The sequence below is a fragment of the Scomber japonicus genome, chromosome 18, assembly GCF_027409825.1.
Source record: "Scomber japonicus isolate fScoJap1 chromosome 18, fScoJap1.pri, whole genome shotgun sequence".
Lineage (NCBI taxonomy): Eukaryota > Metazoa > Chordata > Actinopteri > Scombriformes > Scombridae > Scomber > Scomber japonicus.
In genome coordinates this window covers 8,825,894-8,850,982 of record NC_070595.1, presented here as the reverse complement: position 1 = coordinate 8,850,982, position 25,089 = coordinate 8,825,894, and the positions used below count along the sequence as shown (strand labels likewise).

General features: G+C 41.8%; 2 protein-coding genes across 4 annotated transcripts; both read right to left on the bottom strand.

The window, feature by feature from the left end:
* Positions 1-1,949: 1,949 nt before the first annotated feature.
* On the bottom strand, positions 1,950-17,133 carry smarca4a (SWI/SNF related, matrix associated, actin dependent regulator of chromatin, subfamily a, member 4a). Of its 3 annotated transcripts, none has more exons than XM_053338785.1 (34): positions 16,968-17,133; positions 13,947-14,211; positions 13,498-13,630; positions 12,156-12,596; positions 11,838-11,936; positions 11,489-11,744; positions 11,081-11,207; positions 10,749-10,922; positions 10,438-10,611; positions 10,150-10,317; positions 10,016-10,066; positions 9,776-9,906; positions 9,422-9,515; positions 9,239-9,348; positions 8,781-8,928; positions 8,517-8,680; positions 8,333-8,399; positions 8,080-8,190; positions 7,742-7,984; positions 7,494-7,607; positions 7,263-7,370; positions 7,078-7,164; positions 6,938-6,984; positions 6,640-6,806; positions 5,649-5,812; positions 5,196-5,462; positions 4,579-4,656; positions 4,262-4,480; positions 3,907-4,169; positions 3,687-3,795; positions 3,494-3,595; positions 3,114-3,246; positions 2,888-3,027; positions 1,950-2,648 (listed from the first exon to the last, which is right to left on the bottom strand). In XM_053338785.1, exons 2-34 carry the CDS (start codon positions 14,166-14,168, stop codon positions 2,616-2,618), a joined length of 4,944 nt encoding a protein of 1,647 aa, XP_053194760.1. In that variant the 5' UTR covers positions 14,169-14,211; positions 16,968-17,133; the 3' UTR covers positions 1,950-2,615. The 3 variants fall into 3 exon arrangements, with proteins under 3 accessions (XP_053194760.1, XP_053194762.1, XP_053194761.1); XM_053338787.1 differs by having other exon boundaries at positions 9,239-9,351; positions 9,452-9,515; XM_053338786.1 differs by having other exon boundaries at positions 10,016-10,063.
* A 2,008-nt stretch (positions 17,134-19,141) lies between these two features.
* LOC128378454 (cysteine protease atg4da-like) lies at positions 19,142-24,027 on the bottom strand. The gene is made up of 11 exons (XM_053337976.1): positions 23,892-24,027; positions 22,592-22,842; positions 22,384-22,467; positions 22,078-22,251; positions 21,292-21,595; positions 21,149-21,213; positions 20,855-21,003; positions 20,459-20,537; positions 20,297-20,373; positions 19,985-20,104; positions 19,142-19,897 (listed from the first exon to the last, which is right to left on the bottom strand). The coding sequence occupies exons 2-11, from the start codon at positions 22,782-22,784 to the stop codon at positions 19,727-19,729; spliced, it is 1,416 nt and encodes a 471-aa protein (XP_053193951.1). The 5' UTR covers positions 22,785-22,842; positions 23,892-24,027; the 3' UTR covers positions 19,142-19,726.
* Positions 24,028-25,089: the final 1,062 nt, after the last annotated feature.

The window sequence follows — 25,089 nt, the reverse complement described above, 5'->3', positions numbered from 1 at the left end:
GTTATCAATCACCTGGTGGAAATACTACCTGCCAACAGAGTGCTATACTGGATGGCCTGGCTGTCATTGTGGCTCATGGATAGGGAGTGTAGGTCTGTAAATAACCTACTTCTTTGGAGACATTCGGTGTCTTCACGTTGGCCCTGGAAAGGAGGATAAGTTTGACACTGACACTGTGTTGAACAATAAAATCCTGTGGTGGTGGTGGTGGAGAGCATTGTTGAGTTTTATCATGTGAGAAAGTCTCCTGTCCTCGTTTCCATAGTTTTGTGAAGGACAGGACAGATTTATTCCACACTGAAAACTTCGAGGTAAAGTTTCAGTGTGAAACTGTGCCGCAAAAACATTCCAGCTTCCTAATAATGTGTCCTGTAACCCACAAGGCCCCCATCTGATCTTTTTAGGCGAGTTGCCCAAATCGATTTAAATGGAGAATACTTGAAGGGGGAAACTAACAATGAATCTTGAAGTAATGACAAACCACAACTGTACAAACACATTCTGACATAGGAAAATGGGTCAACTTGGAGAATCACGCTGGGTAGACATCCAAAATTCAGCCGAGGAATGAGAATCACCCACATAGCAGATTCAAATACATATCACCCCCCCACCACCACCTCTGTTTGTTCAGGTGTTGTGGTATGTGCTCCTACATATTAGTAAAAATCACGTGAGGGAAAGGAGGATGTGAACGTGTCAGGGTCAAACAGCAGTCTCTGAGGAAAGTGTAGGAAACTAAGATCAGATGATTTTCAAAATGTATCCTAAGGGTAGCTACATGGAGAGAGTGAAGTAGCTCTGTTAATTTGAAAAAAAACAGGATATACAATCCACATATTGAGCCAGCTGTTAATACTTCACATTGTTAGAAAAAGTAAGGGCTGGAAAAAAAAAAGAAAAAAAAGTAAGGGCTGAAAACATTACAGCTAAAAGTGATTAATTAAGGTGATGCATAAGCACTAAAAAAGGATAAACTGTTTAAATATTTAACAATATCAGCTTTTATATAGTTAAAGGATGTGTTCACAATTTTTCAAGTCTGTCTTAAAACAACAGTGAGGAGCCCAAATGAACAATGTAACATGTTTTTCTTGTTGTAATCATTCCTCCTGTTCATACCCTCACGGCCATTAGAAGATTCCTATCACTTACTTACAATGTAAGTAAGTGATAGGGGACAAAATCCACAGTCCTAATTATGTGCAAAAATGTATTTAAAAGTTTATCTGAAGCTAATATGAAGTATCAGTCATCCAAATGAGTTAAGATAAGTAGGTATGTTTCAATGTTGCAGTCTTTTTTAGTGCCAAAGTCCTTCTTTTTGTTACTTTTCTTACACCACAGCTCAACAGGAAAAGACAAAGAGGGAATTTGATGCTAAAAAGATATCCAATTGATATGACTCGTATAAGCTTCACATAAACTTTTAATATGACACTGGATTTTGACCCCCCCATCACTTCTATTGTAACTTACATTTCATTCATTTTTATAGCCAGTATGAACAGGGGGAATGATTACAGGGAGGAAAACCTCTTTCAGTGCTTATATAGACACCTGACTGCCGTTTTAAGACATAAAAAATTATGATTCTGTCCTTTAATACCATAGTGTTAAATAACATTCAGCTTAAACTCAGTTTAAATAAGCACATTTGTAACATGTCAGGTGGTTTTTGTGATGATAGGGTAATTTAATGTATCTGATATTGCTGTAGGGATACATCTAATCTGAAAATTATTGTTGATTGGTCAAAACAGAAAAAAAACTATGTTGCACCTCTAACACAATGATGGGTCAGAAAAGATGGCACAAGATATAAACAAGCCTCAATTATGCCGCTACCTGTTCCCAGTAGGCCACCTAGTGTTCAGATGTGATAATTGCAGTTTTTACCTAAGAAAGACCAAAAAAACAAAAAAACAAAAAACACCCTCAAGACAAGATTAATTATGAGATGCCTTTATTGTACTTTTTGGAATCCAGTGACACCGACACGAGAAAATGGTCCTATCACTCCCTCCCCCTTTTACATACACAACCTGAGAAGGAGGGGCTGCAGGGTGGGATGTACCGTGATCCCGTTTTGTAGTCTTAAATTAAACACAGAGATAATAGCGAAGACACATCCAGGTGCATTTCCACAGACACGCACGACATGCATTCAAAAAGGGGGAAAATTCAGGGAACGCAGTGACTCCTGGTTCACATGTATGCTTTGTCTCAACGTAAAAGATGACAAAATTAATACCATTTTAAAAAAACAGTTAGCTGTCTTTATGGCCCATGATCATTCTTATAATTCAGGCTCTGTCAATGTTCACTTACAGGAGAAAACAAAAAAGGCAAGGACACACTATTATTCATGGTAAAACTGGTTTAAATATGGAAGTGGATGGTTCATAGCTTTCATATTTAGGTTTTTTTTTTGTGTTTTTTTGTTTTTTTAAATTGGTATATTTAATGAGAATACAAGTGTCTCACTAAAAATCAGCTCATCTAGGTAAAACTAGGTCTCCTCCACTGGCTGTCTCCCTGTTGTATCTAAGTAAAATATATAAATTCCAGTCAAGTAGCGCAGTGGGCCATTGGTCCCATCAGGACAGGTCACTTCAGTCGTCCTCGCTACCGCTGGCCGAACGCTCCTGAAACAAAAAGGACACAAAGATTTACTTTCGTTACTTAAGAGAGGTACACAGGGGTGAAGTGTCCAAATAAGACAATCAAATACTACAAGAGAATGTTCAAGAACTGTAGCAAAACTTAGTAAATTATATTGATCTCAACTGCTCCGAGAGGATTGTGAAAGTTCCATATTTCTACATTTATCTTCATGCCGGCTTGAGTTTCATTTAGAGACAGCAGGGGGCGCATGTTCTCTCACCTCTTCCTGTTCGTCCTCGCTGTCATCGTCGCTCACCACAGGTTTAGCCCGGGCGCCGCGGCCCCTACGTCGTTGGCTTTTTCCTCCTCGGTCTCCTTTTTCTTTCCGGCTCAGCTTGATCTTCACCTTCACTGAACGAGCTGTCGGATATCACACATCGTCAACACATCATCTTGATGCACCTTATGTCAAAGCTGACTTGTAAATCACAGTTTTTGATACTCACATTCAGACTCAGAGCCTTCGTCGATCTCCTCCTCCTCTTCCTCGCTGTCCTCTCCCTCGCTTTCGTCCTCCTTCTCGATCTTTTGTCTCACGCTGGTGAAGACGGACTGGAGAACGATGGAGTCCTCATAGATCTGGAAGGTTTAGAGATGGAGTTAGTCTACGGTATAAGATTCAAATCATTTATTTTCTTCATTTCTTTGCCATTTGACTCTGTTGATCATTTTCCAGAAATAACCTAATGGTGAAATCTTGTAAAAACCTGGTCAATTTGTTGTTGGTTTTTTTTGGGGGGGGGGGGTTTCTTAAATGAACTTGTGGCAGATGCTTAAAATACTAATATATATCCAGCATTTGTTGAAAATGGAGGCGGACACTCACCAGAGAGCCCTCCAGGTTGAAAGTCTGGGCGTTCTGACACAGCAGCATCACATCCTTCTCCAGGTCGTTCAGGCTGCGGTACTTATGGCTGCGGATTCTCTCCTGATGGAACACAAGGCAGCAGTCAGAAATGGATTGCTAGACAAAAAGCACCCACAAAAGAGAACCTGTAAAACATTTTTTAAAATCTCACCTTGATCTTCCTGAAGTCCACTGGTTTGCGGATGAGCTCGTAGTACTCTGGCAGCTCCTTGCGAGAAGGCAGCTGGATGAAGACTTCGCTTAGCTGTCGCCCGTTGCTTCTGAAACCAGAGCGGTAGAGATTAGCATCTACTAATTAAATGACCACTTCATAGCTCACTTCAGAGCCTTGTTATAAGTTCTGTTAATAACAATAATCCTCAGTTCCTCACCCATCCTTGTATTTGATAACCGCATCAACAATCTTCTTCATCTTCTTAGTGAGAGAGGGAGGGTTGGGAGAGAGCTTCTCAGCTGGTGGGCGGCCACGTTTCTTTGCTTTCTTCACTTCCTCGTCTTTGTCCCGCCCTCGCCCGCTGCTGGAGCTGGGCGTGGCCGGGCCGCCGTCGTGGTCACGGTCTCTCTTGCGCTTCCTGGTTGTCTTTTTGTGACGCACTTCCTCCTCAATGTCCTCTAGATTACCCTCTTCTATAGCCTGTTGGAGAGGAGGAGTTATGAGGTCGAACTCGTTTGACATTGATTCAGTAAAGCTCTCACTAGACACTGATATCACATTTAACATCACACCTTGAGCCACTGTTTCTCAGTGAGCGAGTCGCTATAGTCCACCTCCTTGCGTTGGCGGGACCCTCGGCCAAACATTTTCTCCTCCTCCTCTTCGCAGGTGAGCCTCTCGACCTCAGCGTCATCTTTCAAAATCCAGGCGGGCATGTCATCCTCCTCCATCAGCCGAGGTTTCCTCTTGGGGTTGCGGGCCTCCTCGCGGCGTCTGTCGAGATCCATGCGCTGGAAGGAGAAAAAACCAAAAACAAGAGCACAGCAGTGAGTTAGTGGAGGTTATAAATGTGTTGTGTTGTAATAACTGAAATGGATGTGCGACTCACCATGAACTGTTCAAACTCCTCTTCACTTCTGGCAATCATCTGATTGACAGTCTCATCATCCGGCACCTCATCCTCCTCCTGCGGACGGACGAGACAGAGGCGGTGAGCGAATGCTAAAGGCAGATTAATGTGGTACAGAGCCATGCCTCTAAACTACTGACTGAGTCACTTAGTCAATGCAAAACAAGAAATATTAAATGCATTGTACTATTTACCTCATTTAGACAGTGAACATATCACTTTTAAGCTTCTATTACATGGCTAAAGCTCTGCATATTCAACTGACTAAGCACAAGATGTAGCCACTACCGTTTTAGTGTATAGACGAAAAAGGGGAAAAAAGAAAAGGGAAAAAAAGTAGCAGAAAGAAGAAGAAGAGGAATAGAAGGCATTGTTATGTTAGTATAGAAGATAAAGTATCATATTAACCATCAAAGATTTGTGTAGAAGTAGAAATACATAAGGGGAGAAAGGGAGAGTCTGGATTGATGAAAGCTCACAAATCCTGAGAAAATAAGAAAAGACACAGAGGAGGAGAAAAGGATTGAATGAAGAGGTGGAGCAGCACTTAGGCGGATGTGGGTGGGTGGGCGATGTGGGAAGCAGTTCACACCCACCCACGCCCCCCTAGTGCGGCAACCTCCTCGAACCCCGACCTCGTCCTGTTCCTCGTGCTCCAGAATGGCCTGTAAAAAGGCCCGGCGCTCAAAGCCTGACGACTTCTGGTCGAACATGCCGGCCTGGATGACCTTCTGGTCCACGTTCAATTTGTACTTTGCTGCCGCCAGAATCTTCTCTTCCACACTGTTGACAGTGCAGAGACGGAGCACACGCACTTCGTTCTGCTGACCGATACGATGTGCTCTGTCCTGCGCCTGCAGGTCCTGTAGGAGCACGGGAACATATCACTGATTAGTTTATCTGAACCCAAGGAAAATGTATCAATCGCATATTTAACAACATATTTATAATGTGATGGTCTCACATTTGCATTGTTGAATTGTATTTGACTGAACACAACACTCACTGACATCTTTGTTGATGTAAACATATAGTAGATTTGTATTTACCTGATGTGGGTTCCAGTCGCTGTCAAAGATGATGACAGTGTCAGCAGACTGCAGGTTGAGACCCAGACCTCCAGCCCTGGTACTGAGCAGGAACACAAAGTACTCAGAGGCTGGGTCATTGAATGTCTTCAGCAGCATACCACGATCCTCTGCCTTAGTGGTTCCTGTGAGGGGGGAAAAGATTAGGAAAAAAAAGATTAATCCCAAATGATCCTTATAATCATAAAGTCAGGTGTATCACTCTCATGAAGAGATGCGACAATTAATTGATTAATCAGTTAGTTGATCATTAGAAGCAACTGATTATTCATTTAAAGCAAAAAAGCAACAAAAAAATCTCTGGGTCTCAGCTTCTCAAATGTGATGATTTCATTCCTTTCTTGGTCGTATGAACAGGTGGATTCTACTAAAAATAAACTGCCTGTGTAGACAAAGCTTGATATATCTTATTCCTCTGTGCCATACAACTTTATTGTTGCCTAAAAACTATTAACAACAAATTGAGTCACACCGTTACACTGGGTGACGTGTTCCTCCAATAAAATGAATGTGGACCCTGTAGTTTAGTTCTGAGTCATTCCCACACACTTACCTGCTACTGACAATACTCACAAGTGCACCAGCAGCTGCTGTAACCACAGCTGAAAATAGTCCTCAACAAATACACTATTTAGTGCTGGTTTAGTGATGTTTACTAAAAATAATAGTGCCCCAGCTGTTTTGGAAATTTTCTTAGCTTTGTTTAAAAAGTGTATTTTTTTAACTTATTTTGACAGTACAATGAGCAACAATGAGCTTGAGGCTGAGAGCTACAGACAGGTATAGAACTCCATCAGCCTGATCCTTTAATACAGGTTATCTCACATAGTCACATGTGGTTGATGAGCAACATGCTCAGTCAACCCATTCACCGTTTACTATTCAGCTATGAGCACATTCCCATAAGAGAGAAGTGGGATTTATAACAAATGGCTAATCACAAGCTCCTCACCGTCCAGACGCAGGTACTTGAAGCTACGGTAGGCGAAGTAGTCCTCCATGATGGTCATGAGCGAGGTCATCTGACAGAAGAGCAGCACTTTATGGTTGGTGGCCCTCAGCTTGGGCAGGATACGATCCAGCAGCTCGAACTTCCCAGAGGAGCGGTACAGGTCAGGACTGCACAGACAAGAGGAAGAATGTGAGCCAGTATGCAACGTACACACACACACGTACGTACACACACACACACACACACACAAGATACACAGGTGCAGTACAAAACACACAAAATTTCAAGCTTTACCTACCCACTCACTATTCCACCAGAGTAACCAAGATGCTCAGAGAAAGATTCCTGTAAAACAAACAATATACAGTGATTTTACTCTTCAATTGTACTTAATAGAAAGACATTTAGTGACAGCTTGATTAAGGTGGAGAGTCGTACCTCAATGTGCTGGAACATGTAGGGGTGGTTGCAGATCTTTCTCAGCTGCATGATAGTGTTCATCAGGGTCTTCGTTCCACCTTTACCCTGGAAGATGCAGAGGGAGAACACAAAAAATTACTTCTCACAAATTATTCTTTAAGTTTCATGTTTTCAAAGTAATGCGTCCACTAGGTCATTCCTACCTTCTTGTCTTTCTCTGATCCGTCTGTGAGCAACACTCCCTTGGCCTGCATGTGTCTGTATAAAACTCTCTGGAGGGCTGACATGTCGCACTTGATGACGTACTCCACCTAGAAAAAAAAACGAGGAGCGAAAAAGCTTCCATATTATATCAAGAATGTTCAAAACAAGCAATTCCAGACCATGAAAGCACACGCTGGGCCAAATCTTTAAAAGAGAGAGATGAGTCGAACCTTCTCGGGCAGCTGGGCCTCGACTTCCTTCTTGAGTCGGCGCAGCAAGAAGGGTCGCAGCACCTTGTGTAAACGTCGGATGATGAGGATGGTCTCTTCTTCATTCAGATCAACCTAGATGGATAAAAAGAGAGAGAGAGAGAGAGATGGGAGGATGAGGTCTTTTAGAAAACATAATCTGCTTTGATAGAGACAGACAGTGTTCAGCTCACAGAACATGTTCATTTGCAGGACCAGTATGACCTCACCTTCTCTCCGGTCATGGCGAAGGGGGCGTTGAACCACTGCTCGAAGGTGCTGCAGCTCTTGAAAATGGTGGGCAGGAGGAAGTTGAGCAGGGCCCAGAGCTCGGGCAGCTTGTTCTGCAGCGGGGTGCCTGTGAGCAGCACGCGTCGGGGGGCCAAGTAGTGTGTGTTCAAGACCTGGGTCAGCTTACAGTGGTGGTTCTTCATACGGTGACCCTCGTCCACGATCATGTACTTCCAACGAAGCTGTGGGAGGAAATGATGTAAAGTTAGGTTAGTATTTACCACTGAGTGACAGAATAGACAGAATTATGGGTATGACTTGGTTGGAGGATTCTTACCTTTGCTAGCACTTGCTTATCTTTGATAATGTATTCGTACGTGGTGAGCAGCACGTTGAACTTGCCGCTGCGCAGGATGGGAACGAATGCGCGACGAGCAGCTGGAGAACCCTGAAAAATTAACAGAATCGGTTTTAGTTCATTTTCAACAATTGAACTAAATCTAATTGTTTTAAAACACTTTTTTTGATGACTAGAGCGTAGCGTGCCTCAACCTAGAAGAACTGACAGGATATCAAAAGGAGCCACTGACCTTGTAGGAAACCTTCACGACAGATGGCGCCCACTTATCAAACTCATACACCCAGTTAGATAGAGTTCTACAAAATAAAAAGACACACAAGTTTGGTTCGGAACTTGTACAGCTTTCTAATGAGCACTTATTGTTTTAATTTCATGTTTTAAGGGTAGCTACGTTTTGGTATTTGCGGACTTACGAGAGAGGTACAATGATGAGGAAGGGCCCGTTGAGGCGCTTGTACTCCATGAGGTAAGTGATGAGGGCGATGGTCTGGATAGTTTTTCCCAGACCCATCTCATCAGCCAGGATGCCATTCAAGTTGTTGTTATAAAGCGACACCAGCCACTCCAGACCTTTAATCTGAGCAGAAAGACACAGTTCGGATCAGCCATTACAAATTCATTAAACAGTCTAATGAGCTGATGTTACTCTATAGTTTCTCTCTGCCTGTATTAATTACCTGGTACTGTTTGAGCTGCCCGTTGACCAGCAGTGTGGACTGTTTATCCACTTTCTCTGTGACGGCGTGAGCGACGGCATAGTAGGACTGCAGGCCTCGGTTGAATGCTGCGTTGCCGTACTCGTCGTCCACATCTTGCTTGGCGTGTCTGGTGGAGAGAAGCGAGGGACAAAATACAGTGAGACGTGTTTGGGTGGAAGAAAAACAGCAAATGAAGACAACCATGATATTTGAAAGACAACATCAGAGAACAGAGCAATTATTAGAACTTCGATTCAATGGTATATATTATGTATCATAGACTTATTTATTCCTAACAGACAATACCGGACCAATTATAATTGCAATTTGTAAACTAAAGATACAATTTCGCTACAAAAACACTTATCTTTCTTGGGATAGGTTAGGGAGGGGATTTCTCAGGAACTAATGAGACCAAATTCCTGGTGGTTACTTACTCGATGATGTGCCTGACATCCACTTCAGAAACGTCTTCACTGTCGGGGTCAGGGATCTTCTTCTTGTCATCTGACTGAGCTGAGGAAGAATGAGGCTGCTCTTCTTCTTCCTCCTGATAAAAAAAAGCCAAACAAACCAGGTCAGAATACCTTTCAGCAACAAAATTACAACTGATCCTTTACCTTTGATTTTGAGCTCACTGGTTCGTGTACCTCCTCCTCCTCTTCCTCATCTGAACCACTGTCTTCACTGTCTGAACGTGGCGCTACTTCATATCTGTAAAAAGGGAACAAAATGTTTTTGGAAAGGTTAGAAACATTTACAAAGATATGAGTTTCTCTCTCTGTTCTTCTAAAAGGACACATGCTATCCTTGAAAACATGATCACAAACTCATACGCTTTGTAACTTCTAACCTTCATTTAAGAACATCAGCTTCCAGTATTAATATCAGAATTTAAATAACTTGGACTGGACTGAGAGTGTTACATCAAACCATCTGATTGAATAGACGAAGCTAATAGACATGACACTGACCCTGGGTTCATTTCAAGCCAGGTCTCCAGCTGGCCAGCCTTAGGTGCCTCAACCCCAGTCAAGATCTTTCCACTGTCCACATGGATAACCTTTACTGGGAGGTCACTCATCTGACTGGTCTCATCTAAAGGCTGAAAGAAAGAAAGAAAGAAAAAAAGAACATTAAGACATCTTGCACATTAAGACATCTTGTTCAAACATAGCTGATGCTTCAAAGTCATTTTCATCCCCCTGTCTCACCTCTCCATCAGGACCAAGACCAGCAGGACCACCATCTGAAGTCTCTGGCTTCTGGAAACAATAAAAGTACATTTACAAAAACCTACCTAATCTTAGATACATTACAAAACGACCAACTGATTACAAAGATTCACCTTCTTTTTCTTCTTCTTCTTCTTCTCTTTGAGAGCTTGAGCAGCTTTATGGGCTCGCACCAGCTCGGTGAGGTTGGCCACGTACTCGTCTGTCTGCTGCAACAGGTAGGCCAGACGCTTGTCTTTCTTTTGGTCGATGAGTTTACGATAGCCCTCCTCATCTTCAGCCTACGATGAGATGGTTTTGTTAGATGGATACAAGGCTACAGTAAACATTTCTTCACGTGTGTGACTGATCTCGTCAACCTATTAGCAAATAAACACATATTTTGTGATGATTTGTCTCACCATCAGCCTGCGCATTCTCTCCTTCTCAATGCGCTCATTCTCTTTCTTCTGCTCACGCTCAGTGTTGGCGTGGTAGGTGGCGACAGCTTTGGTAGCCTTCTGGATCTTTGCTGTGATGGAGCGATGGTACTCCTTAAAGTCCTTGGCATGCTGCAGGATGCTGTTGAGGTATTCCTATCAACAAAACAATACAAAAAGTTAAGAGTTATATCTAGATACCATGTGTTTAAGGACATTTTCTCCTCTAAACGATCTGCTTTCACTTGTTTCTCTGTTAAGAAATTTCAAGACAGTGTTTTTCCATGGTGTACCTGGTGTTTCTGACGACGTTTGCGCTCTTGTTCTATCTTCTGCTGCTTCTCAAGCTTTTCAGTGATTCGGGCCTCGCGTAGAGACTGGCGTTTGCTGCGTTTGTAGGCTTTAGCGTTCAGGGCAGTTTCCAAAGCAGTGTCACGACGCATGCAAACCACCACTTCCTGACGCAGCTGTAGGTACACAAAAGTCGAAATGTTACGTACTGTATCTACTTAGCTTAGGAGAAAACGGAATATGACAGTAACGGTTAAGTAAGCAGAAGTCAAGCAAGTCCTACTGACTGTACATCACACATTTCCCTCAGATAACTTGTGTAAAAGTTGTGTACCTGTCTCTGGAAGTTAAGCAGCCTCAGGGCCTTCAGCTCGATGTTGGCCTTTGTGCGGAGGTCGCCGGCAAGGGAGCCGGGCAGGTTCTCCAGCTCCTGGATACGGTGAGCAATACGGGCTTGTAGCCTAAAAATACATATATAAATTTAAAAATGATAATGATGAGGGATCCAAACCATTATTTTATCTCCACTTCTGGTTGATTGTCCATAATGAGAAGAGAAAACACTCAATTTTCCCTTCCCTTTTCAAAGGTTTTACGGATTAGGTTTTTCTGTGATAAAATCTACCACGGTTCAAATATTCTTCAAAACTATAAATAGTGTGTTATCATTAACATGGAAAACATGGAAAACAATTCAACAGGGTTCTGTTTTAGGCCCAATTGGTCCCCCATCCCGTCTCACCTGTATTCTCTCTCCTGGAGGATCTCCACTGGGTCCAGCCCGCGAGGTTTTTGAATGGGGGTTATTCGATTCTGCTTCTGGTGAAGCATCATGGGAGGGGGCTGGGCAGGCTGTCCTGGGGACTGCGTCTGAGGGGGCATTACTGGAGAGGCAGCGGGTGGCACAGAGGGAGGAGCGGGAGAGGGTCTGCCGGTGGGCTGAGGTGGAATAAGCTTCTGAGGAGGGTTGGATGGAGCAGCAGCATTCACCATTGGTCCTGCAAGGAGTGAATCAGAGGAGATCAGTGCTGCTGTATGTGCACTTAAAAAACCCCCCACATTGCTGAAGTTAATACCAAGACTAACTTTACCTTCAGGCCATGATTTGGGGGGTCCGTTGGTAGGTGGGCCTTGCATACCTGGAGGAACTCCTGCTGGTCCAGGAGGTGGCATGTTGGGACCCACCATGCCTGAAAGCACATACATCTTATATTAATAAAAAGTACAAACAATAAAATTGTAGCTAAAATTAAAAAAAAAAAAAAAAAAAAAAATTATATGTACAGACACCAGGGGTCACTGTTCTGCAACCAATTTATGTTTTTTTAAAGCTTATGTTACATATTTGCTAAAAATTTTGCACATTACAAAAATACACTGAAGCTTCCTGTAGGCCTTCCTCAACTCACCGTGAGGTCTGTTGTAGTTGGCCTGAGCTGGTCCCGGCCCGGCCCCAGGTCCACCTCCAGGGCCTGTAGTAGGAGGCATGGGCTGTTGCTGCATCCCTGGCATGGGCCTCTTCCCCTGCACGGCCATCTGCAGGTGCTCTGGTAAAGGCTGACTGCGCGCCAGCATTTTGTAAGCCATAATCTGGGCCCTGAGTTGGTGCAGCTGGTTCTGGTTGAAAGGAGTGGGTCCACCCGCTCCTGCCGGTCCACCTCCTGCACCGCCGGGACCCTGGGGACCGCCGCGGTTCGGTTGACCCATTCCCTGGTTAGGGTCACCGCTGCCCTCCATAGGGCCAGCACCAGGACCTGAGGGACCTCCGGGCATCATGGGGCCAGATGGAGGGCCGTTGGCTGGGACAGGGCTAGGTGCGTGCTCTGAGCCGCCCAGCGGAGAGGGGTAACCTGGACAACAAGGAAAATGATTCAGGCATTATATTTTAAAAAGTTCTTATTAACATAAAAAGAACATATTGAATGTGAGGACCGTTTAAAAGCTTCAAGTCATTTTTAAGAACTTAGATCAAGTGACAGACATGAGTTTTACACTTTTAGTCAAATGGACATGTAGAGATTGTATTTATTCTCCTAACACTCAACTATTGCAACCAGATTAAACTTTAAAGGCGAAGAGCTGAACTACACAAAACAGAACAACCAGGAAGATTGAGCAATATTGCTAATTGAGATAATGACACTAAGCTAAGTAATATAGTTTTAATCTTTCTAGTTTAGACTAGTAGGACTAAACAAACCACTCTTTACCTATATATGACAGACATACATATAAAGCTTGCAAACACATGCAGTAACATGCATGCACTATTAGTCGACTTTACACTGCTGTCATATTATTCCACTGCTCTATTTGTCTCTGTATCTCTCACTATTCTTCTCCTCTTTTGCTTACTGACTGTGTGGTTTTGTAGATGCAGCTGCCTTTGTTATTGTCGGCAAAGGGAAACCCCCCCCCCTCCAGTCCTGCCCTCTGGCTGTCCTAACCACTGCTCACGCTGCCAAATGAGCAGCAACACAAAAGAAGAGAAACCGGCTGGATGGGTTCACACTTACGTACAAAAAGGAAACCCATATAGAAAAAGTTATGAAGGTGAAATTAACCATTTGTCAACCTCTGTCTCCCTTCTCCCGCTGACATTTCAACAACATACATAATTCAGGGATTCAAACTGGCAACCTACGTGAGGCTTGCAGACTCTTCTACCCCAACACTAAGTTATTTAAATGAGACTTGTATTTGCATGTTTTCTCTTTCTACCATAAAATACAATATTGTGTTATGTATTACCTTGGGAATGTTGGTCCATGGGGCTTGGAGGGGGTCCCATCCCACTGTGGCCCCCAGGTCTCATGCCCATGCCCTTCATCTGGGCGTAGCGAGGGTCATCGGGCATTCCCTTCTCATGCATGCCTTCCATGGGCTGCAGGAAACACACAAGAATCGAGCATGAAACAAACTCTGAAATGAGGTTGGAACATCTATTTTACAGGTGACTCAAGAGCTACATATTTTAAAAGCTATATTGTATAAAAGCTACAGGAGTAATATTTAGATTAAGACAGTCAATATAAGTTACGCTTTAACAGGCAATTACAAAATAATGAGCAAATGGGTGAAAACGGGTTACTTTTTAAAGCATTGTTAGAAAAAGACTAACATGTACCAGTGTGCGTGAATCACTTTTCAACCCACTAATATATTTAAGAAAGGGATGAGAGATAATAACTGTTACGTACTTTGTGCATCTGGTGCATGTTGTCCTGAGGATATCCTGAGGGTCCTTGTGGAGGGTGGGGGTGTCCAGATCCAGGAGGTCCTGGGCTTGGACCCATCATGCTGTGGGCCGAGCCAGGAGAGGGACCCGGACTTGGGCCCATCATGCCTCCTGGAGATGGCCCTGGGCCTGGGGAGGGGCCGGGCCGAGGTGTCCCTCCCATTGGGGGGTCAGGAGTGGACATCTTTCAGGGGGACACAGGGAATGTGTGGCAGCAGCAAGTACCCCTGTGGTGAGAGATGACAACAAGGAATTAGTATATGTCTGACCAGACTAGTGTGTTTGTTTTTAAATCCACTTAAAGATTTTCCACTGAGACTACAAGAAGATGTTTAAGTCTAAATCACAGAATAACATACATAAAATATCGGAATAATCTCTATCCACCCTCTTATTTAAAAAGGGGACAGTCCAACCAAAACAACATCTAAATAAATGTTCATCTTTCTTGAAGTGCAAATTCAGCTGGCAGGTTAGATGTGATGTGCTGCAGCCTGGAGGTACAAACCAGGATATAATGAGCTCAGGGACTTGGTGTGATACTCAAAGGACCAAAATATAACACAGAAAAACTAAACCGTTATGTCTCTTTCAAGCTATATTTAGACTAATAATTAATCACAATCATTCACATATCATATATGCATGGTATATGATATATAGTTGTCTGTTTCTGCATAAATACGACCTAAAGCATCAGCAGCTTTTTATACAAGTCCTAAAACTAGATAGACTTCCCATCTGTTATCCATTTAGGAAAATAATCCAATGTTTTAAATATTTGTGTGTGGCAATAGCATGTGAACCTCTAGGAGTATCAATTCATTTGAAGGAGAAATTAGACTCAGGTGTTTGAATCAATGGGTCAATGTTTGTATATCAAGTGTGATACTGAGACCGTGTCTTATTAAAGAAGAGAAATCTGAAGAGTTTGGACTCCATCAGCTGACTGTCAGGCAGGTCATGTACTAATAGAGAGCAACACTGTTACCCTCTTCAAGAATAACATCAAAGACCACACCAAGAACAAGGTGTGTAATAGTTTGGGAGGACCCTGGGGTCCCTTGTCACCCTGGGGTTGTCTAGCATACTCAAGGCATCTCTAGCAGTGGCTAACATCAGTGTCCATGAGTCCTCCATCAGGAGAACATTGAACTTCAATGGTGAGTATGGCAGAGCTGCAAGTAGAAACTAACTACTCTCCAAAAACACCATTGTTGCCATCTACAGTTTGCTCAAGACCATGTGGATAAACCAATAGTCGATTGGTAAAATGTTCTGTGGACAGATGAGACCATAATCTAACTTTGTAGCTTAAGCAAGAATATTTGGTAACAACCAAACCAAGACAGCTTGTAATCATTAATGGAGCTATGAATTCTGAGTTGTACCAGCAAATTCTACAGGAAAATATCAGGGTATCTGTCCATGAACTGATGCTCAATAGAAAGTGGGATATGCAACAAGACAACAACCATAAACACACAAATTGTACTACCAGGGAATGGTTAAAGCAGGAGCAAATTAATGTTTCAGAACAGACGAGTCAAAGTCCTGACCATAATCCTATAGAAATACTGTGGAAGGACCTGAAGCGGGCAGTTCATGCAAGTAAGCCCACCAACATCCCCAAGTTGAGACGGTTCTTTATGGAGGAATGGGCTAAAATTCCTCCACTCTGATGTACAGGGCTGATAATTATTCAGAAATATTTGGTTGAAATTATTGCTGCAAAAGGGGGTCACATCGGTTATTGAATGTAAGGGTTGATACTTTTGCCTCACACAAATATGTAATATTGGATAAATTTCCTCAATAAATAAATTCATGAGTTTAATGTTTTGTCTTATGTTTAATTCAGTTCCCTTTGTCAAGATTTAGGAAAATATGATCACATTTTAGGTCATATTAATGCAAAAATATTGAAAATTATAAAAGGTTTACCAACTTTGAGGCTCCACTGTATTGTTTTATATTATTATAGGGTGAATCGACCCTTTACACTAAAATATAGTTTCCTCACACGATGACAGATGGTCAGTTTGTGATCCTTATATGGCAGTAAAACAACAGAGCTCATACGTCTGATTACATGTTACAGGTCTGACTTGGAGTTGGAGTTGTAACGATGTCAACAAAAGCTTCATAAAAACTGGATCCCTGAGAGGTGATCAAAACCAGAAGTTCATGGGTCAAACACCTTTGTAAATAAGGGTCACCAAGACACAGCTAACAGACAGACACAGGCGACGAATAACATTAATTGAGACAACATCTATATAAAGATAACACTTAATATCAGATCAGATAACACAATGTTTACATGTACAAGCAGACAGCAGTCAGATGAGCTATTATGATCATTCCTAGCTTTGCTAACGTTAGCGGGGCCCAGCCGGATTTCATTGTGAACGTTACATTATGTCGGTTCACAGACTTTAAACCCGCGTTAATATCTCGTCTGTAATAACGCGAGTTTTCTGGTTGGTTCCCGATTAAAAGTCACATCAAATTTATGTAAAAACTACAAAGACTCCGGGTTAGCCTAGCTACTTTAAACGCCTGTATTGTTAACACAACATAAGCTGGTTGGTGACGGCGGTTAGCATGCTAACGAGCTAGTTGAGCTAGCCTAGCCCGGCCATGCTCTCCCGGGCCAATTAGGCAGAAAAATGGGTTGTTTTGCGCTATTTTTTGTCCAGATGCGCCAACATGTGAAAGGTTAGAGCATCCCTCATTGCTAAAGCTGATTGATCCACCGCGCCTCCCGTACCCCCGGCACACGGCTCCGCTCTAAACACATTTCCAAAAACACTTTTCATTCATTGCTCTCTGTCGCGCCACGGCAGCGCTGCTGTAATGTCGGTGTCGTCTTTTTCTCAACCATAAAATACCCTACAAACACATATATAACCCACTGCAGTCGAGCAAAAATACACACAAAACTCCCATTTACTGCAATATTGAATTGTATTTGACTTACACGAGTGGTGAAAGGTGATGTTTAAAAACCTCACCGGTTGCAACGTCTCTTGGTTTTTCCTCCTAGCTAGAAACAAAGAGCGACCTACCCAGTTGGTTTTTTTCCTCCACCCCCCTCTCTCGGTAGATTGTATCTTAGGGACCGGCCTGTGCAGCTCTGCAGCGCCCCCATCTACCGTCTCGCTCACTACCCGCATGCCCAGTGAAGGCTGCTGCAGGGAGGGGTGAAGGAGCGAGGAGGAGCCGATGTGGGGGGATGGGAGAGCAAATCAATCACACGGTTTTGTCGAAGAGGAGAGACAGAATAATAATTTATCTGCGCTTTTCTAATCTAATGTGAAATAATGTAAATACTTTAAAGGCGGATTCATAGCAGTCGCTCGACGTAATTTAAAGTCACACGACGTTTTTACTTAATGCTTCGTCGTGCCAGTTAAACTACTTAGACGGGGACGTTACAATTTATTTAAAGAGCAAAAATATTAAAAAAAGGAAGTTCAGTGAAAACTACTATCTCCATGGCGACGGTAGTAACACTATCCAGTCACATAGTATATAGCGCGACAAAGTATGACTGAAAATATATGTCCAGGTGTGCGACATGAAATGAAAGTGTTACTGACAGACGACGTTTTGTCCCCAAGCTTTGGAGATACAGTATTGTGTAGCAGGTCTCATTCCTGTAGTTTTATTTATGAATAGCAGCATCGTACTGTACACCCAGCCCAGTCTCCAGATACTCTGCTCCTTATGTCCCCAGATTAGCCTGTAACCTTCTGTCTGTCTTTCCTCCATGCAATGACTGCACAGGAATAAGGACAAACACATTCAAACACAGCATTTATCTTACAGCGATTACTACACTCAATGCTGCTAATTAATTATTAATTAATAGGCCTACCTACTGTTTACAACTGACTGTGAAATAGGGCTGTGCAATGACAGGATGTAACCTTATGTGGGTATACTTGGGCTGTTTTTATGTATAGTAGGCTATTTATTGATTATCTTTTATTTTAGCCTATTTGTTTTTTTTTATATGTATTTTATGTATGAATGACGCACTGACTGGTGAGCACTTTAAACAATGTGTTGTATTGGTGACAATGATCATAAAGGATCTATATTCTATAACAATACTTAGAATAATGAAAGTTGCACTACAGTAGTTTGATGAGCTGAAGTGACAATTTTAATTACACATTTACACAATATGAAACTACTTTGTTGAATCAGTTTCTTTTAAAAAGCTCTCGTGGTTGGCACAAAGATTGGAATAAGATGCTGGTAAAAGGAAAATAAGCATTGTTGATTGTCCTGGGTTGTTTTATTATTATTTTTCTTATTCTGGGACCTTGAAGAGTCTGGTAATGATTTAGATAAGAACCCCATGAGCTTTGACTCAGTTCTCAACAGCCTGCAGTGGAGCTCCTCCTGGTTGGCTTACCTCACTCTGTTGGAGGAGACCTTCCAGCTGGTGATGACTGCTGAGCACTTTTGAGTCCCTAGCCCTCCTGAAGCTGGAGGTTCAGGAACTAACCTATGTATGCCTCAGCATTGAAACAGCCTGGATGTTTTGTTGTGTGGCTTTGTCTTCCAGCTGTTTTGGGAGAAGGCTTATAGTGGTATGGGTCTGAGAGGTGAGGCATCAGTGAGATCCTGGCAGGCTTATTTAGTCGTCATCTTGAGTCATCAGGTACAGGGAAACATGACAATGCAAGAGCTGTATGTATACTGCCTACACTTCAGTACCATGCCCATTTTGACTATATGGTTTTGTGGCTAGAGGGATATAGGGACTGTACAAAGATTAGGGGGAGTCAGGGATCAGAAAAGGCAAAGGTTTATGAATTCTGATTTTTTAACTAAAGCAGCTAGTCGGTATTGGGGGGTGTTTTAACCTTTTCTCAGCACATTTTTTTTTCTCCATTTGTTGGCTTTATTCAAAATAGATAGCGGTTGTATTTTCACTTTGCTATTATTTTATTATTTCAATATATTGGGGGAAGGGTGTTGCAGTTTTGTAAACTCTGCCCAGGAGCCAGGGGAAATATTCAGTCTTTTTTTTCCCCGCCCCTCATAAATTTAAATAAAAAAATCCCCTCCCAATAATTTTCACACAGTCCCTAAAACACTGAAAACAAATCACAATAATAAATGAATTCCTTTCTCATTCTTAAATAGTTTATTTAGATAAAAGACAGCAGAATTGATCCAGCTCAGAGTAATGTTTTCAGTGAATTGTATCTTTCTCCTTCAAGAGTACGTTTATAACATGACTACACTTAACAAGCTACTTCTCCACTGATGCCCTGTTCTTTCTCATGTGTGTCACGTTCATGTTTAGAATCCAATTTTCAAAGAAAGCACATCCTGTCACATGACGTCAAACAGAGACAGACTGTGTATTTCGTTGTAACACTAATAGTTTGCCTGTAGGAACATTTTTTATTCTTCTATTTTGACTCACAAACTATAATAAGCAGAACATGACATCCTGGATTTGTTCTTCAACTGAATAATATTAATTTATACATTCTCCTCTAAAATAATAAATAAAAATACAAGTTTGCAGTAAACAGCAGTAAAATGATGAGTAGTGTCATTGGTGTAAAGATACATAACCACTTCATGTGACAAGGAGTCCCTTCATTTTTACTTCTTGAGGACATTGTTCTTATGCTCAGTAGTTGCCACACAGTGTGACTGTCGTATGCGTGTGGATCACTGATTGCTGCGTGACCCTCAGGGCAGATTTGATCATAATAGAACAAACTCATCCAAGCTGTTGCTGGTGTCGACTCTCTTCCGCTCGTTCTTCCTCTGGATGTAGGTAAATTCGTTGGTGGCCGTATTGCTCCCCTCCTCCTCCTGACTGCGTCCTTCAGCAAATATAAACATTGGGTATGTCTCTGCAGATGCGGAGACAGCCTGGGGAGAAAGAGACTGAAAAATAACTCCACCAGTCTGAAGACAATCCAATATAAATCTCTCATTTAGTTAAATTACATCAGCTACCTCATAAACAACGCTGCACAGCGATTCAAAGTCCTTTTGGCCTTTAGCGTAGAATCCTATGGTGCAGCTGGGGTCCATGCGAGAGAAAGACATTTTCCTAGGATACTTACAATGAAACGACTGCAAGTGGTTTGGAGAGGAAATTAAAAAAGTAGAGGTAATACTAATCAGAAAATGTTCTCTGAGTCAGAAATTATTCCTGATGTGAATGTTGTCATTAAACATTTATTCTTAATAACTGAGCACTGTTATAAGTGAAGGAAATTAAACAGAAGGCTAAAAAGAAGAAGAAAAAATAGTACTTCCTCATACCGCCAAGGGAAAGTTCTCCTTTGTTATATCCACTGTGGGCTGACAGTAGTGCGGGTCCAAGTATAACAGATGGTCATCTTTAGAGAAGCAAGAAAAAAAGTGAAAGGACTGACATCAAACAGCTGAGCACAATGGTTACGAGGTACACTGTGCTGTACATACCTTGGAAGCCGACGAAAAACAAAGAGTGCTTTGGTTTTCCCCCAATGATGCCAATACAGCATTGTAACTTCAAGAGTTTCTATGGAAAAATAATGAGGAATTACTTTTTGTTCTGTGTACTTGAAACTCACGCATTATTGGCTTGTTTTCAGCTTCAGAGCAGGGATTCTCTGTTTTAATACAAAAGAGAATTCCATAAAGGAAGTTCCCACACTGTAAGCAGGGAGAGTGAAACCTACAGATAAGAATAGCCTAAGGCACATGTTCAGTTGCACTACTTTTTCTGGGATCTCCCTGGAAACCTAACAAGGGTCCCACTTTGAGAACTACTCATTTTAAATTGCTTACACAGGTGTGACTGTTTTAAATACTATGTGAAGAACAGGATCAGGATACTTTGACACAAGTGATGTAGGCAGGATTGAGATCTTGTCCTCCAAGTCGCACAGGAACCAGGAGGATGATGGACTTCCAGGGCTGACTGGTTGCAGGAGAGCTCCCTGAGAGAGTCTGCTCACACAACCTCTTCACATCCTCTTTGTAGACTGGACACAAAGAAATAAAGAGACAAAAGTCAGTGTAGCCAAATGAATCCATTAAAGTAGTTTAACTGATGGTAGTGAAATGTGTTTCTTTGCTATGCCTGTCAGAACAGAGGGAGCAAATACATCAATGGTAGAAATTACTCACTGGTACAATCTTGTGCTACATACACAGCCACATCTGGGATGTCCACTGATGCTGCCACAGCTTTCCTGAAACAGAATCAAACAATGTTAAAGTAGGAAGTTATGTGAATAATTGAGCTGGTGCGTAATGGCTTCGAGTCTCACCGTAGGATGTGTGCCACAATTGAAGGGCCGTACCAGTCCCCAGCCTTCTTCCCTGAGCTTTTGCCGAATTCCACCAGCTGATGTATCCCAAAAGGGGCTGTGGGGTGGTCTGCAAACCATGACACCACCCTTCTGTGTGTGGACTCCATCCGCCTGTCCAGGAGGGAACCTAAGCTCAGTTTTCGACTCATCTTACGAGGCCCTTCTTTTAGGTTGCGGCCATCCTCTGCACCAGCCGTGGGGCGAACCTCTGGCAGATCCATGTCATCTTTGACCACATGGTGGCTCGCAGACCAAGTCCAACCTCAAAATTATAGAATGAAGGAGTAATATGAAGCATTGTATAGTGTTAACTAAATGAAATAAAACTTAAACTACTCCAGAAATCTACATGAAATCGGACAGATTTACTGCCCGCTCAAATCTGAGATCTGAGAAGACTTGGTTACAACTAACAAAATGTGACACAAGGGTGGAAGATGTACTATAATGGAGTACAGCTTATAATGTCTTAAGTCAGTAGATATTCCTATTATTTAATTACCAGGATGGGCAATTTCTTTTTTTAAGTTACAGTCCAACATTATGTTGTGAATCCCTTCAAAAAAAACATTTATCGACTCTCTTTATTAGTAAGGTTATGATCTTAATACTATAGATTAAGGTGGTTACTGTCGCAGTACAATACATAGGTTGCATTGTTACACATAATGTCCCAGAAATATGATGGTATTTTTCATTAATCTGGTAGATGGGTGATATTTCAGCATGCCTGTGTGTTGTCACCTTGTGGCATCAGATGTAGGAGCAGACCTTGCGCCAGCAGCATCTGCCCTGTGCGTAGAACACAACCCCAGCCGCTGTCGGTGGTTAGAGAGCAGCTTCCCAGCGGAGGGAAACCCCGTCTGTACGTCAACCACATGAGAGATGCAAAGGAGCGACGGAAACTCTCTCTCTGCCCTGACATAGCCACACAGCATGAGTTTAGATTAACCCGTTTTTAGAATCCCACAAATGAGTTATATTCAGAAGCTAGGAGGGCGTACTGATCCAGTGGTCCTCTTAGATTTGTTGAAGCAAAGTTAGCCTTACCTTGATCCTTGAACTCATAGGAATTTCCGAGCATGATGACAGGAGAGCTCTTGGTGAAGTGGGATTTCTGCTTCAAGGACCAGCCTGATACATGTCAAGGAAAAAGAGAAACAGTTTAATGTTAGAAGATAAAAGAGAACAAATAGATCTGCTCTTATCACACTTTAATAATATAGTCTAGCTATGATGCCAGATGAGTAATACTGACCATATTTGACACTGTTCCATGCTGAGACCAACTTGGTTTTAATTTTGCCTCTGTCCTGTGTCTCTGTGTCCTCCCTGCTCACTTCAAGGCCCTGAGGCACAGCAGAGTCAGAGGAGAGGAAGAGCCAATCATCCATGTGGTCATCTGCAGGGGACTGGTCCTCACAGCCAGCCGAGGAGGTGTTGGGATTCATAACAGCTGGAGTGGAGCGAGACTGAGTGTGAAGAATTTCTCCTTAGCGCCATAGCAGCCTGTGAACACACATAGTAGGAAGATTTTAAAAAAACCCTATTCTGATTATGCATGTGACCCAACACATGAAAGAGCCACTTTTAGTAAATGACATTATATTGTCTTGAAACAAAGAAGTTCTAACACCTGGCAGGAACTGATGTGGTTATTTTAAACACAGCAAAGTCAATAATTCTCCATGACAGGGAAGAAAGAGGGAAACCATGTGACTACACCCTGTGACTGAAGGAATTTCAAAAATGCCAATTTAACTGCGGCTGGAGAGGTGCTGGACCCTTTTCTTACCCACGTCATGCCTGATGTACCTATCACCTGGAAGATATAGGCGGATGGCAAAAAGTAGCACTTACATATTATGCAAAAACACAGTGAGTGCAGTTACACAAGTATGTGCAATATATATCAATAGGATGACACACTGAAACATATCTTGCTAAAGCATATAAATTGCATAACATGCCATAACCAACTGTATCAAAAATGTTCCCCATATAAAAATACAGTTTAAAAGTGCAAGAAGAATATATGTAGAAAAATAATGAATTTACGTTGTAGCTCTTTTGTACACAAGTATTGTTCTTTATTTCATATTATACAATAAAATCCACATTTATGTAACTTATCAAAAAAACTAAAATGATTAACTTTTTCTGAATGTTTTCAAACTGCTGGTCAGACAAAATGGTAGTCATGTGTCCTTTTATGGCACAATAAAGTGATGAACTAATGTAATATGGTAACTATGTGATATACATGACATTTAGAAGTCATAAGCTACTAAAACTAATCTCATTAGATAGAATACAAAGCAGCATAGAGACGCTATACAAAAACATTAACTATATTTACCAACCTTTACCCATCGTATATTTTTTCGTAACTTTTTTTCACACTACGAGCTAAATATAATTCAAAGTCTGCAAACATTTTCTGTGCATAAATGTCACCATTTTGTGCCAAGTTTCTAATTGTCATTCTCACAGCCACTTATGAGCTTCCAACCTCAGAACTCTTATTAAATAATTAATACGAGATATTTTTATTTTACCTTCACTCGGGCATGATCATATTTCCGCCTTTAATAGAGAGACTTTGGTGGAAGTTCACAGAGGAAGCTCGTTTGTTTCTCGTATCGTTTTTTTAATCAAAGAAACTGCGCTCGATGTTCGCAATGATTTTGTACCGTCTTCCTGTTTATACGGGTCACGTGCTGGCATCGCTGTGATTGGCTAACAGGTAACCAATAATAATGATTCCCCAGTTCTCCCGCTGTATGGCCACCACAGTCTATGGTGGCCACCAAGAGATGATTTTATTAATATTTTCATAAGAACAAGCATGCCCCCCCCAAAAAAGCCAGACAAAACGATGAGTTTCTTTGCATTTTATTACATTTCTGCTCTATAGGCTTTTTTGCATTGGTTTTTCACAACGGTGGCAAGTAAATATGTAGCAATGTTATGGACAACAACAGTCTGACATTGTTGTTGTTGTTGTTGTTGTACAAAAACACTTGGACAAAGATGGACCTGAACAGCAATATCACAACTTCAGACTTTTGAAATGACAGTGTCAAAACCGCACAGAGTGGGACAGCCACACACAGATTTGGTAGACTTCTTGGTCTAGATGTAAAATTCTTACATTTCAAAATGAACTAATTTTAGTAGTAAAGCAGAATCACTATCTGATGACATATAAAATACATTTGATTAAATAAAAAAATTGAATAAATAGAAAAATAACAAAGTAAATAAATAAAATAACATGTAAATAAAAAATATTTGACACCAAATAAAGTGCAATTTTCTCACATCACACACACAAAACACTGGTGTTTTAATGTCAAAACATTAGGCTAATGTCTTTTTAAAACCACCACTTCATAATGGATAAAATAAAGACTCTTTAAGCTAAGACTCAGGCTGCAAAACTCTTCTGATATTGATCGAAGTGTCTTCATCGAGAAAATTAATTATGCATCAGAATCATAATGTATGAGATGAAAAGTTCCACAGATAGAAGACATAAGATTTCTAATTAAATCTACACTAATCAGTGATGTCATTTCATGAGCTGACCTTTTCTCTCAGGAGCTCTCTTTTGGTGTCATGTGATGTCGTCCACAAGGTGGCAGCCTATGACAAGTCTGAGCCTGGTGTCCTAAAACTATCTAGATCATTTTAAGTAAATACACAAGAACAAACAGGACTTCACCACTAAGATGCTCTCCACAAATCTAATCC

Coding starts and splice junctions, on each gene's coding strand:
- smarca4a (XM_053338785.1), bottom strand. CDS start 14,168: ATGTCCACTCCTGACCCCCCAATGGGAGGGACACCTCGGCCCGGCCCC. Junction 9,349..9,421: donor CAGTGAGCTCAAAATCAAAG/GTAAAGGATCAG, acceptor TTTTATCAGGAG/GAAGAAGAAGAGCAGCCTCA. Junction 3,596..3,686: donor TGGACTTCAGGAAGATCAAG/GTGAGATTTTAA, acceptor GTGTTCCATCAG/GAGAGAATCCGCAGCCATAA.
- LOC128378454 (XM_053337976.1), bottom strand. CDS start 22,784: ATGAATCCCAACACCTCCTCGGCTGGCTGTGAGGACCAGTCCCCTGCA. Junction 21,596..22,077: donor CCTACATCTGATGCCACAAG/GTGACAACACAC, acceptor TATAATTTTGAG/GTTGGACTTGGTCTGCGAGC. Junction 20,538..20,854: donor CCTACATCACTTGTGTCAAA/GTATCCTGATCC, acceptor ATTTTTCCATAG/AAACTCTTGAAGTTACAATG.